Below are 14,056 nucleotides of genomic sequence, written 5' to 3' on the forward strand. Positions count from 1 at the left end.
TATTTTTAACAGTTTACATACATATTACGAATCATTATTTTCAATCAACATTTTTAATCAAGATGTATTAAAATAGCTTTGAATCAGCATACATTTGTTCAAATGTATGAGATTGAAATAAATTGGATTTATTGATGATAAATATACATAAACGTGGTTATTATGTATTTAAAACATTATTTATCAGTACTATTGCAGACATCTACCCTGTTTATTTTTCATTTATGTATGACTGACATGTATGCATCACCTAAAGTTTATTAGTTTGTTAAAACTGCAATCCAATTACGGCCATTTTTAGAGTGTAGACTACTCAATTGATGTGCATGACGCTTGCTTTATAGCACCCCCATAGAGAACTCAAATAACATCCACGAATCATGACCAAGTCTCAAAGTTAAAGTCACGAACACCTACCGATATCATGTCAGCTCGAGGATGGCACAGATGGAGCTACGTGAGCGTGTGTGAATGAAACCGGTTGTGCGTACGTATATCAGTGCGAGTATGTTTACACATATGAGGAATTTGTCTTTGTGTCAGAAGCTTCAACAGCACAGACAGAATAACAGCGACCAATATAAAATGCATAACACAAAAAATATACAAATACATAATGTACAATATAGCGATATGTGTTTGTACAGTATGTTATAACTTATGTTGATGAGTGTTTGTGAGTTGAGCAATCTAATGCAAGCCTAAAAGCATGAAAACACTGTTCCTCTGTGTGCAGATGTGGCCTTGGCCTGTGGACTTCATTCTCCAGACCCCGGCTCTCCCATCCTGGGCATCTCCGATGCTGACATCCGGCTGTCGGGCTCTCAGGGGCCCATTCTCAGCATCAGTAGCATGGAGTACCTCAGCTCAGAGCAAGACAATCTCCCTTCCAGTGAGTCCTCTTCATACGTATATTTACATTTTTTTTATGTCCAAAATTGAAGAACTGTACCAATGTTGCTTAGCCAATAGCAGGAGTTTGGGGCGGGGCTATCTGTTTGACTAGCTGGGAAAGCCATTATGTCACTGCATCATGTTTACAGTGACACACTTTAAAAGACTTTTTGCCAGAATCCTTGACAAACACGCAATACACAAATATGACCAATGAACAACAGCCTTGAATTGGATTCCTAATAGTCTAAGCTATGATTTTGTGTTTCCTATTAGTAGTAGATTCTGTGCAGGACAACGGGACAATGGAAGAGCCCAATTCAAATGAGGAAGAGGAGGAGGACGAGGAGGCTGTTCCCTCTGAAAATGAGAATGAAGATGTTGAGGAAGATGAAGACGACGGAGAGGAAGATGAGGAAGATGAACCGCACGAGCAGTCTCCCCCAAGCAGTCACGGCAATCTCGTTTCTCAGCTAAGCACGGAGGAAGGTGTGTTCCTTTTTCGCTAATGAAAATCAGATCATATTTGATATTGTGGAATATATATATATGATTGTGTTTTTGGTTTCCACAGATCCGGGTAAAGTCGTCGTCGCATCAGTGCCTCATTCAAACTCTTTTCTCCAAAAAGAACTGTCTAGAGTCTCTGATGGCCCCAGTCCTGTGGTTTTAAGAGGGCATTTCACTAATTCTGTGGGGTCGCCGCATATAGGTAGCATACATCCGCCGCTGCCCCCTAGCTGTATAATAGAAGAACTGCACCGAGCACTGGCATCAAAGCTCAGACAGGAAAGGTGAGGATGTTAAACCCATCATTACTTTAATTTGCTTGATTTCAGAATGATTTTTTAGGAGGTTTAAGAAGTATTTTTTCTGCAAAATTATTGTCAAAGTGTTTCTTTTTCTATTTTAGCATTGAGCGAGAGCCAAGTGGAGATGGTGAGAACAGAAAGGAAGCAGAGGAAAACAAGGAAAACGTTCGACAAGACAACTGCTTCACTGACGCTTCAGGAATTATCTACGACATGGACGACTGGAACGAGTCTGTCATTTCTGGTGGGTGTACTGCACAACTATTAAAGACGCTATATTATGTATGTACTAAGCCTTGTTTTGTTTTTGGGCTCTACTAGAATAGGTTCTCATGATTTAATGTTAAAAAAAGTATTTTCACATATTTGACATTGTTGAATCACCTCACTCCCCCGTCTGTCAGTTACACTCTGTTTAGTTCCTGTCTCTATGAAGCCCCTCCTTCTGAAAAGTGCAGTGTGCTCTGATTGGTCGGCTGTATCAGCGTGTTGTGATTTGTCAACTGCTTCAAGCGTATTTCGGAATTGTCACACCCTTTACCATAACCTCGAGTATAGACAAGCGTTGGGGAAGCTACTCTGAAACTGTAGTTTGACAAGCTACAAGCTACTCGTAAGTTAAAGTATTTAAACTACTGTCAAGCTACCCTTTTGGAAAAGTAGTTAGCTACAAGTTACTATCAAAAAGTAGCTAGCGACATTGAAACTACTTTTGCTTTGGTGATATTTGTTTCATTTTAAATCACCATTGTGGTGATCAGTATTTGCTTTAGTTGGACCCTTGGTCCCAAATCGCCTTACTTTAGCTTTACTTTACTTTAGCTTGTAGTTGTGTGTTTGAATAACATCATTGTTTGTGCAGAGAAAGCCAAGAAAATAAAAAAATCAACTTTCTTCAGCTGCTTGTTAATGATGACAAACTCAACACAATGCAAGCATTAAACAGCATTTAAACTTTGTTTTTAATATCTGGTATTTATAACCACCAATCTTGTGGAACTGCATTATTTGGATCAGTGACTTTAAGATTTTGGATATGGTGACAACCAAAACAAAAAAGCTTGGGAATCAAGGATGTTTTGTACTATGAAAACTACCCATCATGCATTGTAGCATGAAGCATTTTCTTGTTTATTGTCACCATTGTTGTGAGTCATATGCAAAATCTTGATGTCTGTGTGTGACTATATGGTACATTTTCTCAAAATATAGTCTAAACTTGCTTTTTGTTCACCTTCCATGCTACTAGCCCAAATAATGCAGTTCCACAAGGTTGGTGGTTATAAACTCCAGATATAAACACAAAAGTTTAAAACAATGCAATACAATTATGATTTCAAATAGTATTGTTTTATTACACAGTCACACAACACTCAAATATCTCAGACTGTTTGTCAAAAGCGCAAAATTGCAACAAATAGCCTAAAACATTGCAAGAACAAAATATACATCCAACGTGAATTGCATTTCAGAACATTTTCTCAAATATACCGATTGATCTAGGACAAATAAGGCCATGGGTAATTATCGTTTGTTGTTTCTCCATCCTCCAAATCTGCTGTCACGTCTTGCTATATAATCATAATATGGGTGTGTCAACCCACTTCTGTACGTCAGTGAACCGTTAGCCGCAAGATGCGTGATTAAACAACAGGTGGCGGTAATGGCAAAAAAATGAGTTTGTAATCTAACAAGAAGAAGAATATCTTTTCATCGCGTTGATTCGTGCAGGCTCGACAAACGCAATGTAGCTTTTACTCGCGCTACACCGCTACTTGCTGCAAAAAGTAGTTCGCTACTGGAAAAGCTACACTGTTTAAAAAGCAACTGAGCTACTTCCAAGCTACTGAAAAATATAGTTAAGTTAGTGGCATCGCTACTTGTAGTTAACTACTCCCCAACACTGGTTTCAACACACTACAAACTCAACTCAACCAGGCCTCGCATCCAATTATTTTGCTTATGCCTTGTGCGGGAATTATTTATATGAGGAATATTGTGACGTGTTTATTCCCGGAAGAAAACTGAAGACTCCAATCGAAGCGTTTCAGGGAGTTCCGAAACAGTGTTTACTGGTATAGACCTTATGCACCAGAGAAACGTGGGCACCGTCATCTTTAGAATATTGTCTTTGAACTTCCGTTTTTGCGGTCGCTCTGTATATTTCTATGGCGTTGCTGTCGAGGAGTAATTAGCTGGAGAAGTGGATTTACTTATTGTAGAGTTAAAAAAAGTTATCATGAGCATTGTAATGTTTATCATAAGCATTGTAGAGCAGATGTCTTAATGTCGAGCAGGAAATTATGTACGAGCAGTTCATTCATATGCAAGATCGCTGTGAAAATACAGACCGGAAGTCAAAAGACAACGAGCACAGCACTGAAAAGGGGCGGGGCTATATAAGGTCTATAGAGAATATCTCCCTTTGGAATGTAACTTTGCAGACCTTTTTAATGCTCAAACAGCAACATTGTAGAAGTTTGTAAACGTAAAGAAGGGTATTAGATCCTCTTTAATACGATGCACATAATCATGAGATACTGCAACGATTTATTATAACTAGATAACAATCTAATTTGTGCCGAATGTTTACCACGATATAGTCATTGGATCAATGTGTTTTTTCATAATACAAGTGGCAAGAGAGTAATTTCTGTCTGGAAATATGAAGCGTTTTAGCTTGTTTTGTCATTAAGTTATGAGTTCTTTGGCAAATGTGTGCAGGCACGTTGCCGAGGAGGATGAGGAAGGAGCTGCTGGCCGTGAAGCTTCGGAATCGTCCCAGCAAACAGGAGCTGGAAGACAGGAACATTTTTCCTACGCGGAGTGACCAGGAGAGACAGGAGATCCGTCAACAGATCGAAATGAAACTTGCCAAGTAAGTCATACATGCATGTTGACTGCACTGCATATGCAAGTACTGTATATAAGCTATTACACTGCCCTCTTCAGGACATGTTTTGGAAATGCATGAGAATGTCATCTTCAGGGGACTTCTTGGAGACTGCTTAATAGATTTTTTTTTTTTTTTGCCGTACAAATCTGTTATCACTGGCAACCTTTATTCTAATACTCATTTAGCTACTAATTTATATCCATTAATTATAAGTCCAGGGGGAATGTCAGTGCTTGAGTTGAGTTGAATGCTCAAACATCTCCATTAAAGACAGCAAATCTGTTCAGAAATCACTTAAGGATAATATGGACAAGTGTACTCATGGTCCAATGATTGCAAGTGTACTCATGGTTCAATGATGTACTTATCGTGTACAATGATTACAATGTGATGTAAAGTAGCAGAAACTGGGATTACAGTCAGTTGAGGATTGAGTTAATCTGAAAGAATAAATCCACTACAGTTTTCATTCGATTACCTTTGATTATATACGTATGAACACCTGTTCAGAAGTTCAGAAGTTCAATTCGGAGTATATGGTGCATGCGTTGCTTACGTTTTGTGTAATGTTACAAAGAATTGATAAACTACTGGGAGTGAAAATGTTTTTTTTGTTTTGCTGTGTTGTGTTTTGCTTTGATGTTTTATGTTCTGTTTTGTTTTGTTTTGCATTTCTTTGTTGTGCTTGTGTTGTAATTTACTTTGCTGTGTTTGTTTTATGTTTGTTTTGTTTTATGTTTTTGCTGCTTTGCTTTGTGTTTTTGTTTTGTTTAATACATTATTGCATTTTTAATGTGGCGTTTTAAATCTCAGGGGCCATTCACACGGCATCTTTCTCAAATAAAAACGGAAAACATTTGATTTTTTTTATTTTTTCAACATTTGAACGTTTTGGCCGTTCATTTAATCAACAACAGCGTTTTGGGTGCCTGAAAACGCAAACTTTAGAAAACAGGTTTCAAAGTGCCCGTTTTAGAAAACGATATATCCAAAACGTGAATTTGTGAAAACTGTGACGAAATTCATATACTTGTTCAGTAAAGAGATATCGCCAACTACTGGCCTCACTGCAGAATACAGCGTTTGGTAACACTTTACTTGAAGGGGTGTTCATAAGACTGACATGAAAACTTCATAACCATGACATGACATATGTCTTGAATATGAAGTAGGGTTTATGCATGTTTATGACAACTGTCATTAAGTGTCATTTGCTCAATAATGCAAATATGACATTGTTTAAGATGTCTGTGTTATGACATCTTGACATAAACCAATACATCATAACCTGTCAATTTAATGTCAAGTTGTCATGACAAAGACACTAAGTTAAACTGTCATGTTGTTGGTTTTGACATTGGCTGTCATGAGGCATTATAACTGTGTCATGAATATATTTCGTGACCTCAACTACAGTGGTACTAATTGAATTTGTCATTAAAAAGTTATAATGGCTTCATGACAGCCAATGTCAAAACCAACCACCTGACAGTTTAATGCATTTCTTAAGTTTGATAATTAATCTGCTATGTCATGTCTATGACAGGTTGTGTTGTCTTAGTAATGTCAAGTTGTCATGACAAAGACACTGACAGGTTATGATGTATTGGTTTATGTCAAAGTGTCATAACAAAGACATCTCAAACAATGTCATTCATATTTGCATTAAAAATGTCATAACTGAGCGAATGACACTTAATGACAGTTGTCACAAACATGCATAAAACTTCCTTCATATTCATAACATTTGTCATGTCATGATTATGAAGATGTAATGTTAGTCTTATGCACACCCCTTCAAGTAAAGTGTTACCCAGCGTTTTTAGTCGTTTTTGCAGATCTGTGTGATCATTTTGACAATGTTATCATCTGTATGCAAAAGATGCATCGTTCTCGTGTAAACATACCCTCAGAGTTTAGAACTTAAGTGAAGATAAATGTTGACATCTGCTACTTCAGCCTGATAGAAGCAATGTAGTGTTTAAATCTGATCTTTACAACTAAGTGCTAGGGAAAATATAGAGGATGGCTTCAGCGCCTCATGCAATTACAGATCTTGTCAGGATAAGTCTTATGTAATCAGCTCTGGTATATTTCACCATTGAAATCAGCCTTTTGTGGATTCTTAGAAGAAACAGCCTACAGCCATTATGTCCAGTTTAATTTAGGCTTTGGGAGAGCTTTGTTCAGGCCATGGTGACAGATACGAGGTGCTACAATGTTTTAAGATGGTATGTGACCATCCTAGGTTATGTAATACGAGAAACAGGAGTGGTTTGTAAGAAAGATGTGATTCAGATGAGCGTGTAAGTGGAAAGCAGGCCCTGTGCTGATGCAGGGGTTTACACTAGATTAACTGCAGGTTAGGCAACACGTTCTACAGATTCATGCATATGATGGACATTTATCGTGGACATTGATGGACACTGAATAAAATGACTTCTACGTATAAAATAGTACTGGATGCTTAAAAAACAGTAAATTATTTGTACGCAGGGACTTAATTAACCAACAAATAATTGTTGTGCTTTTGAGGATTTTGGAGCCATAAAACTGGACGTTTTAGCTGCTTATCAGATACTTTCCCTGATAGCAAGGACATTTAGATCTTCTAATCATAGGGTTTGTGTGTCTTTTACTCTTTGTCAGTTGTTATTTTAGAGCTTAAAAGGCCTGGTTTTCCCCAGAAATTATAATGTTGATGATTTTACATAACACACAATTCATACAGTATATTGATATCAAATCTGTATTGATTGCTCAACATGAAATGAGGTTTGAAACCCATTTTATTTTGGTGATGATAAAGACGTGTACTTAATTGCACTAAAAAGTGTTTAAAAGCACTTACAATCTTAAAAGTATATTTTTAAAAAAACTACTTGCAGATGATATAATATTAATGAAATAAAAACCACATAAGTGTACTTAGAGCGTTCACTTTCATGACTGTTTCTTTTTTAAAAAGCACACTTAGCAGTAATGTCAAATGATAAGTTTTACTTTTAAATTTTAAATGATTATGTTTTAATATTTTGTTGTGCTTTTAAGAAGAACAATTCAATTGATGTTCTGACTAAAGCATGTCCAGTATTACCTTTAAAGTTACATTCTTTCAAATGTAAATTTGTCATAATAAATGTGTAATTACATATATTTAAGTAGCCTATATGACACAAGTTTTGGTTACACTTTATTTTAAGGTGTCCTTGTTACGGTGTAATTATACAAATACTGAGCAATATTGATAAACTACATTACTAGGGTCATGGTTCAGGGTTAGTCGTTGTAATTATGCATAATGTTATTACTATTGCATGCACATTGCAAGCATTGTTACCCAAGTTTGAACTGACATTAAAATATATTTTAGTTTACCATAAATGCTTGTTCAGTGCACTTCAACCATATTTTAGAGACAATAGAAGTATTACATATAAAGATGGACTTAAGCACTCACTGTAAAATCTAATATGCTTTATCTACTCAATAGAATTGTGGCAACAGATTGCAAGCAATATTATTAATTAAATTGAACAAATTAGAACTGAGTAATAATTAATCAAATTATATCTTAAAAGTTAACCCAGTTAACCACTAACAGACAGATTAGAGATGAATTAAGAACTTTATTTTATATTGCCAACATTGAAGACACCTGATGTTAACAAGCAGAATCACTGAAGGAGAAAACCGAAATTTTAAAACAAGCCTAAAACAAACACCGATCACCATAATGGTGACTTCAATTTATGTTTTTTGTGGGTTGTTGTTGTAAGTTTTCCTTATTTTAAATGGTTAACTTTTAAGGAATTAATTTGATTAATTATTACTCAATTCTAATTTGTTAAATAATATTTCTTGTAATATGTTGCCACATTTTTTTTTTTGATTAGATAAAGCATTTTCATTTTTACAGTGTACTTAAGTGGGTCAAAAAACGAGTGAAATGAGTGTTTTTAATTCCAAGTTTAATTTCCCGAAAACATTACATTCAGTTTGCACTTACTATATATTGCAAGTATATTCTTTTAATACTGTAACTAGTACTTCTTTTATAAATACTTGGGTGCATGGCTTTATTTTGAGGCATTTTGGAATTGACTGCATTTTGAAAAGCTGCATTTTGCGACAGAATGAAAGCATGAAAAATGAAAAGGATCGGGTCAGGTCATTTCAGAGGTCGAGCATGTTTTTACTTTATGATGAAAGCTTTAACATGGACTCACTAATCGTCCACAGTGAACATGTACACTATTAAAGTAGTAAATAGGAACATTTTAATGTCATGTTTAGGTGACAGTCAGCATAAATGAGTATAACTAGGCCAGAGTGAAGTGTGACGGTCAGGACAGGCTGAAGTCTGAGCGAAACACACACTGACACTTTGCCGCAGCAGCATGTCATGACCTTCCTATCTTTGGCTTGCCTTGCTTTACTCCGCCACTGAAGAAAGACACGGCTGGAGCTATTTTTAGAGCTCAGACTGGTGAATAATGGATGGTAGTGCGTGTTCCCCTCCTCCATCTCCACCTCACTGTAGTGAATATCAAACACGGCGGTAGTCTACTGTATACTCGCAGCAGCTTCTCCTATCTGATGGAAATATGTTAGGACGAAGCACACTGCTGTCCATCTGTTAATTAAACCAGTCTGATGAATGACCTGTGTATAATGCCACGAGCTTCCAGTGTTGCACTGGCAGATCTCTTTGTTTCCGTGTTCACGGGGAAGCTACTGTTGCTAGGCAACTCGTGATACAGGTCAATAATATCCAGGCAGCTTCCAAGGGAGCTTTGGGAGTTGGTCTCCATTTCAGTTCATGAAATATTAACACCGCCACATCTGCTGGAATCCCGTCTTACTCAGCTTATGTGAGTGACAACAGTGTTACAATGGCTGGAATGCAGTCTAATGCTGTAAAATGTCTTATTAACCAGATCTCACCGCGGATCTTGGCATAATAAAGTATTTTTATATTAATAGTGTGTTTGAAAGCAATTTCCATGAGACAACTTGCCGCTTTATTCCATACTTGGTCTAATGCAAATCACAACAATCGGTCCTATTGTGCAGCATTTTCGACTTTGTTACGTTTAGTAATGTTTCGTAATAAATATAATAATAAATATAGCAGACTTGTAGAAATATGATTTGAAATATTGATGATATTATACTGATTTAGGTAAGACATTATTTTACGGTGTCCTAGTTACATATGCTACTACATAATAACAGTAAATTATACATAATCACATAATGCTAAACCAAAATCCTAATCTAACCCCATAGTAAGTACTTTACTCAAATATATAATTACACTGTAACAATGACACCTTAAAATAAAGTGTAACCCAGATTTATGTTGTTACTTATTACAACTCATTGTTACTTTTTCACAACTTATAAGACTGGCAGGGGGGGAAACTGTTAATTGATCACACATTAAAATAATATCCTACCCAATTATAAATAAAATAAATAAACAGCTGGAATATTAAATCGACATTTTTATGTCCATATTTAATGCTCATCGCGTGGCAAAATCAACTCAAACCAGTAGTGAAATGATGTACAACTATTTAAAATTCCTTTTATTTAATTGTGAAATATGATCGAGTAAAACTCGCACTATGATTTTTGGATTAAAATATATATTGTGTATATGTATGTAGCCTATATATATATATATATATATATATAGTAAAATATTACGACATACGGGGACATAGGCGACTGCAAGATCTAGTTACTTTGGTCTATAATTTCTATTTGCTATTTGCCAGTATATTATATTAAAATGTTCAATTATCAAACGATCGCTTAACTACTACAAAGGCGCGTGGAGAGGCAGTGCGCACTACAAAGAGCGCGCGTGGAGCTCTCATCACTCGGCACGCGCCAGCCCGTTCAAAAGAGCGCGCGCCCGCACTCAGTCTCAAACAACAACAAGGAGCCCGAGTTCTTTCTCTCTCGGACCGTTATACACGTCAGGGACTGCACTTTCTCACCCATTTGAGTCTCGTCGGTACCGCCTCTTGATAATTGGTGTTTAATTAGCAAAAGGGCTCAAAAGCCGGGTGTTTGAGCATCCAGATGAGGAGTAATAACTGCCAGGCTGAACACAAAGGACGGAGAGACTTTGAGCGTCCCTTCAGGATCTCCCTCACTCACCTCTGGGTCTCACCGAGCTGCCTCTGCTTCTGGACGGGACAGTAATGGTTCAAAACCACATTCTGCTCTTTTTCCGCAGGAGACTCAGTCAACGGCCGGCCGTTGAAGAGCTGGAGAGCAGAAATATTTTAAAACGTGAGTATTACACGATAATCAATAAAAATAGAAATGTGAATCTATAAACGCTGTAACGTTATGCATCAACAACTGTTGATTGGAAAAGTAATAATAACATTGTTTATGATATTCCACTTAAGTTTTTTTTTTTCCATTTACCAATAAATGTTTAGGTTTCGGGATTTGTTTTTAACCAAACTGTGTAAAAAGATGATTCACATCTATGTTATATAAAGGGAATTTACTGATATACCATGTGGTTAAAATGGTCATTAATGGGTAGTCCCATTCAATACAATGGTTACACTGTATTTAATTTGCATATTAATGTGTTATTAGGCTATATTATCTAATGAAAAGAAGTGTAATAATTGGCAACACCCTAGGAATATTAATATATAATTTCCCTATTTGATGTCTCCCAACATGCCTGATAAACATGTTTGCCCTGGTGTCTCTACAGTGGACATGTATGAAATCAATGCCCTGTTTTATAACAGAAAGTCATTTTGATTAGAAACCCCATACCTTTTCCTTTAAATGTTGATCTATGACAAACAATTTGAAAATGAGTCAGATTTAAATGGTAATTACAAATATAGTTGAACTACTGTATTAAGTCAATTGCTAAGTGAAAAGTAATAAAATGAAATGTTTTTGGGGTCTGTTAAGGTGAAAAAAATTGTTGACATGCTTTTTGTACTTAGGCATAATGTTATTGTGTCTTCCATTGCTTTGTACTGCACACAAAATCACTACGGAGTTCGTGATATTAAATAAGTATTGTATCAAATAGATTACTGTAATCTGTCTGTCAGATAAAACACATCAGAGAAAAACAAGGCTTGCTAAAGCAGGCATGTGAAGTGACCCCTGTGACTGTGTACTTGATTAGATCGCCCTCATTGAGTCTCTCTTTTGCTCTTTCAGAGAGGAACGATCAGACGGAGCAAGAGGAAAGAAGAGAGATCAAACAGAGACTCAACAGAAAGGTAAACACTCTATGTTAAGTTTCATTTCACTTACAGTATGCTTTATTTTCCTCATGGTCACTGAATGTAAGGAAGCTGTGGTCTGTACAATTATCACACTCCTAATATTTCTACTTGTAATAAGACATTATTCAACACTGTCTAATGCTGAATAAAGATTCACGCACCATTCAAGGACAAGCAGTGGTTTTCAAAAGGGTAAAGCAATTTTGTGTAATAATTTCCAGATTTAGTTACATCGGATGCATCAGATTAGGAGAACTTCTATACAAGCATTCAGACAATAGATGATGAGAAGAATGAAAAAGAAAAGAGTTGATATGAGAGCAGGACCTCAATTATTGAGATGGTTTACAGTATGCGTTTAAATGTGTGTGTATGTATATACAGTATATATATATATATATATATATATATATACATATGCTTGCCTGCATTATTTCATGGTAAAAAAAAAAACTCAAAATGACGGTGTGATATATAGAGTACTATAACATTTGAAGAATATTTCTAGTTTGCAATTACACATTGTTATTGTTATTATTAAAATTTAGCAACAACAACAATAATACTACTAATAATTATATTTTGAAATAATTTCGTTTTATGTTTTTTTCCCCCAGTGAGCAAGAACTCATTATTTAGATTTGATTAAAGGTGCTGTATTTATTTATTTTTTGTACTACTAAAGCATGAAAAAATCATAGTATGTTTCTTAAATCTCCGAGCAAACATGCTAAGTTCAAATACTTGTTTCTCCGAGAAACACCGAGCCAGTAAATCTGCTTTGAAATGTGCGTTCCGTGACAGAATTTTTGTTTTTTTGATTCCTGCAGAAAAAGTGCATCTCATAACTTGTGCACGGCCCCATTAACATCACTCTTTTTCTTACAGCTCAACCAGAGGCCAACAGTTGATGAACTAAGAGAAAGAAAGATTCTCATCCGCTTCAGTGATTATGTGGAGGTGGCCAAAGCCCAGGATTATGACAGGAGAGCTGATAAACCCTGGACGAGACTGTCTGCTGCTGACAAGGTACGATGTCAGAAAATCTTTATAGTGATCTCCAGTTTGTCTTAAATTCAATAAGACAGCACAGAGAAAAATTATACTTCTTATTATTAGTATTAGGGATTATTTCGAGGTTTGTTGTTAAGTGGATAAAAGGCAATCTAATTTGTGTCAGCAGTCATAACTGAAGCAGCTTGTCAACATGAAACCATGCGTTTAAGGGTGTGTTCACTCTTGGCAGGTTTGGTTGGATTAAAACGAACTCTGGTGCGGTTGCTGTTAGTGCGGTTCAGTTGAATAAGTGTAAACGCTGTCATCCATACCTTGGATGGATCCATACGACAGTGGGTTAATAAATGCCTTCTGAACCGAAATAATGTGTTTTTGTACAGAAAATATCCATATTTATAACGTTATTAACTATACTTACTGGCTTCTGGTAACAAGAGTACGTGAGTCTAGTTTTGGCAGAAGAGTGACCTCTGACCCGACGCATGACGTATGATATTGGAGTTGCGTAAGCTTAGGTGAGAGTAGACTCCTCTCGAGGTTCAAACCAATAGAGCTGGGCAACAAACTCAAGCTCCTCCCACATTTATCTGTAAACATTCTCGCTTTAGACCAGTGTTGCCAAGTCCACTTATTATAAGCGACTTTGGGCTTGTTTTTCTGGAAAGTCGCTTGCAAATATATTGGTAGTGTTTTTTTTGGGCTTGTTTCTAAAGTGTAGTTGTTTGGGATTGGGGTTATTTAAATGTACGAGTTTGTCTTGCCTGTTCCCTCTCTCCCTTTCCCCGCTTCTAATTGGCTGTGACATAGGTGGCAACAAGTACTAGCCAATCAGAGGCAGAGCAGGGCAATCGTTGTTTTTTTGTTTTTTTTTCTGGTTAGGAAAACGTCAGTGAGTGATGTTAAAATGAAAATTTGTGCGAGTCTGGACCATCGCGACTGATGGTGACTGGACTGTAGGAGTATTATATATTAATTATATGTTAGACATTATAGATTTAGATATTATAATTTAATATCGTTTAACCCTTTAACTGTCACTCCCCCTTTTTCCACATAGACATGAAAACCACTATTCAAACTTGAATGGTTGTAATTTAAGAATTCTTTGGAATATAGACCTTTTTGGTCTTGTTTTAAAGAAGACATTT

At 36.2% G+C, this 14,056-nt stretch overlaps 1 protein-coding gene across 2 annotated transcripts in view; it reads left to right on the forward strand.

Moving 5' to 3' along the window:
- The window catches only part of phactr3a (phosphatase and actin regulator 3a), a 47,772-nt gene that overhangs the window by 31,557 nt on the left and 2,159 nt on the right, over positions 1-14,056 (forward strand). Inside the window, exons 3-10 of one of the 2 annotated variants that reach the window (XM_039653124.2) lie at positions 737-892; positions 1,174-1,383; positions 1,469-1,688; positions 1,808-1,950; positions 4,431-4,584; positions 10,856-10,911; positions 11,824-11,885; positions 12,780-12,920. In XM_039653124.2, the coding sequence (XP_039509058.2) occupies positions 737-892; positions 1,174-1,383; positions 1,469-1,688; positions 1,808-1,950; positions 4,431-4,584; positions 10,856-10,911; positions 11,824-11,885; positions 12,780-12,920 (1,142 nt within the window). Of the gene's footprint in view, positions 1-736; positions 893-1,170; positions 1,384-1,468; positions 1,689-1,807; positions 1,951-4,430; positions 4,585-10,855; positions 10,912-11,823; positions 11,886-12,779; positions 12,921-14,056 lie in introns of both variants that reach the window. The other variant, XM_039653123.2, reaches the window with a different exon arrangement.

This window comes from Pimephales promelas, chromosome 20 (assembly GCF_988280905.1).
Source record: "Pimephales promelas chromosome 20, fPimPro1.hap1.1, whole genome shotgun sequence".
Lineage (NCBI taxonomy): Eukaryota > Metazoa > Chordata > Actinopteri > Cypriniformes > Leuciscidae > Pimephales > Pimephales promelas.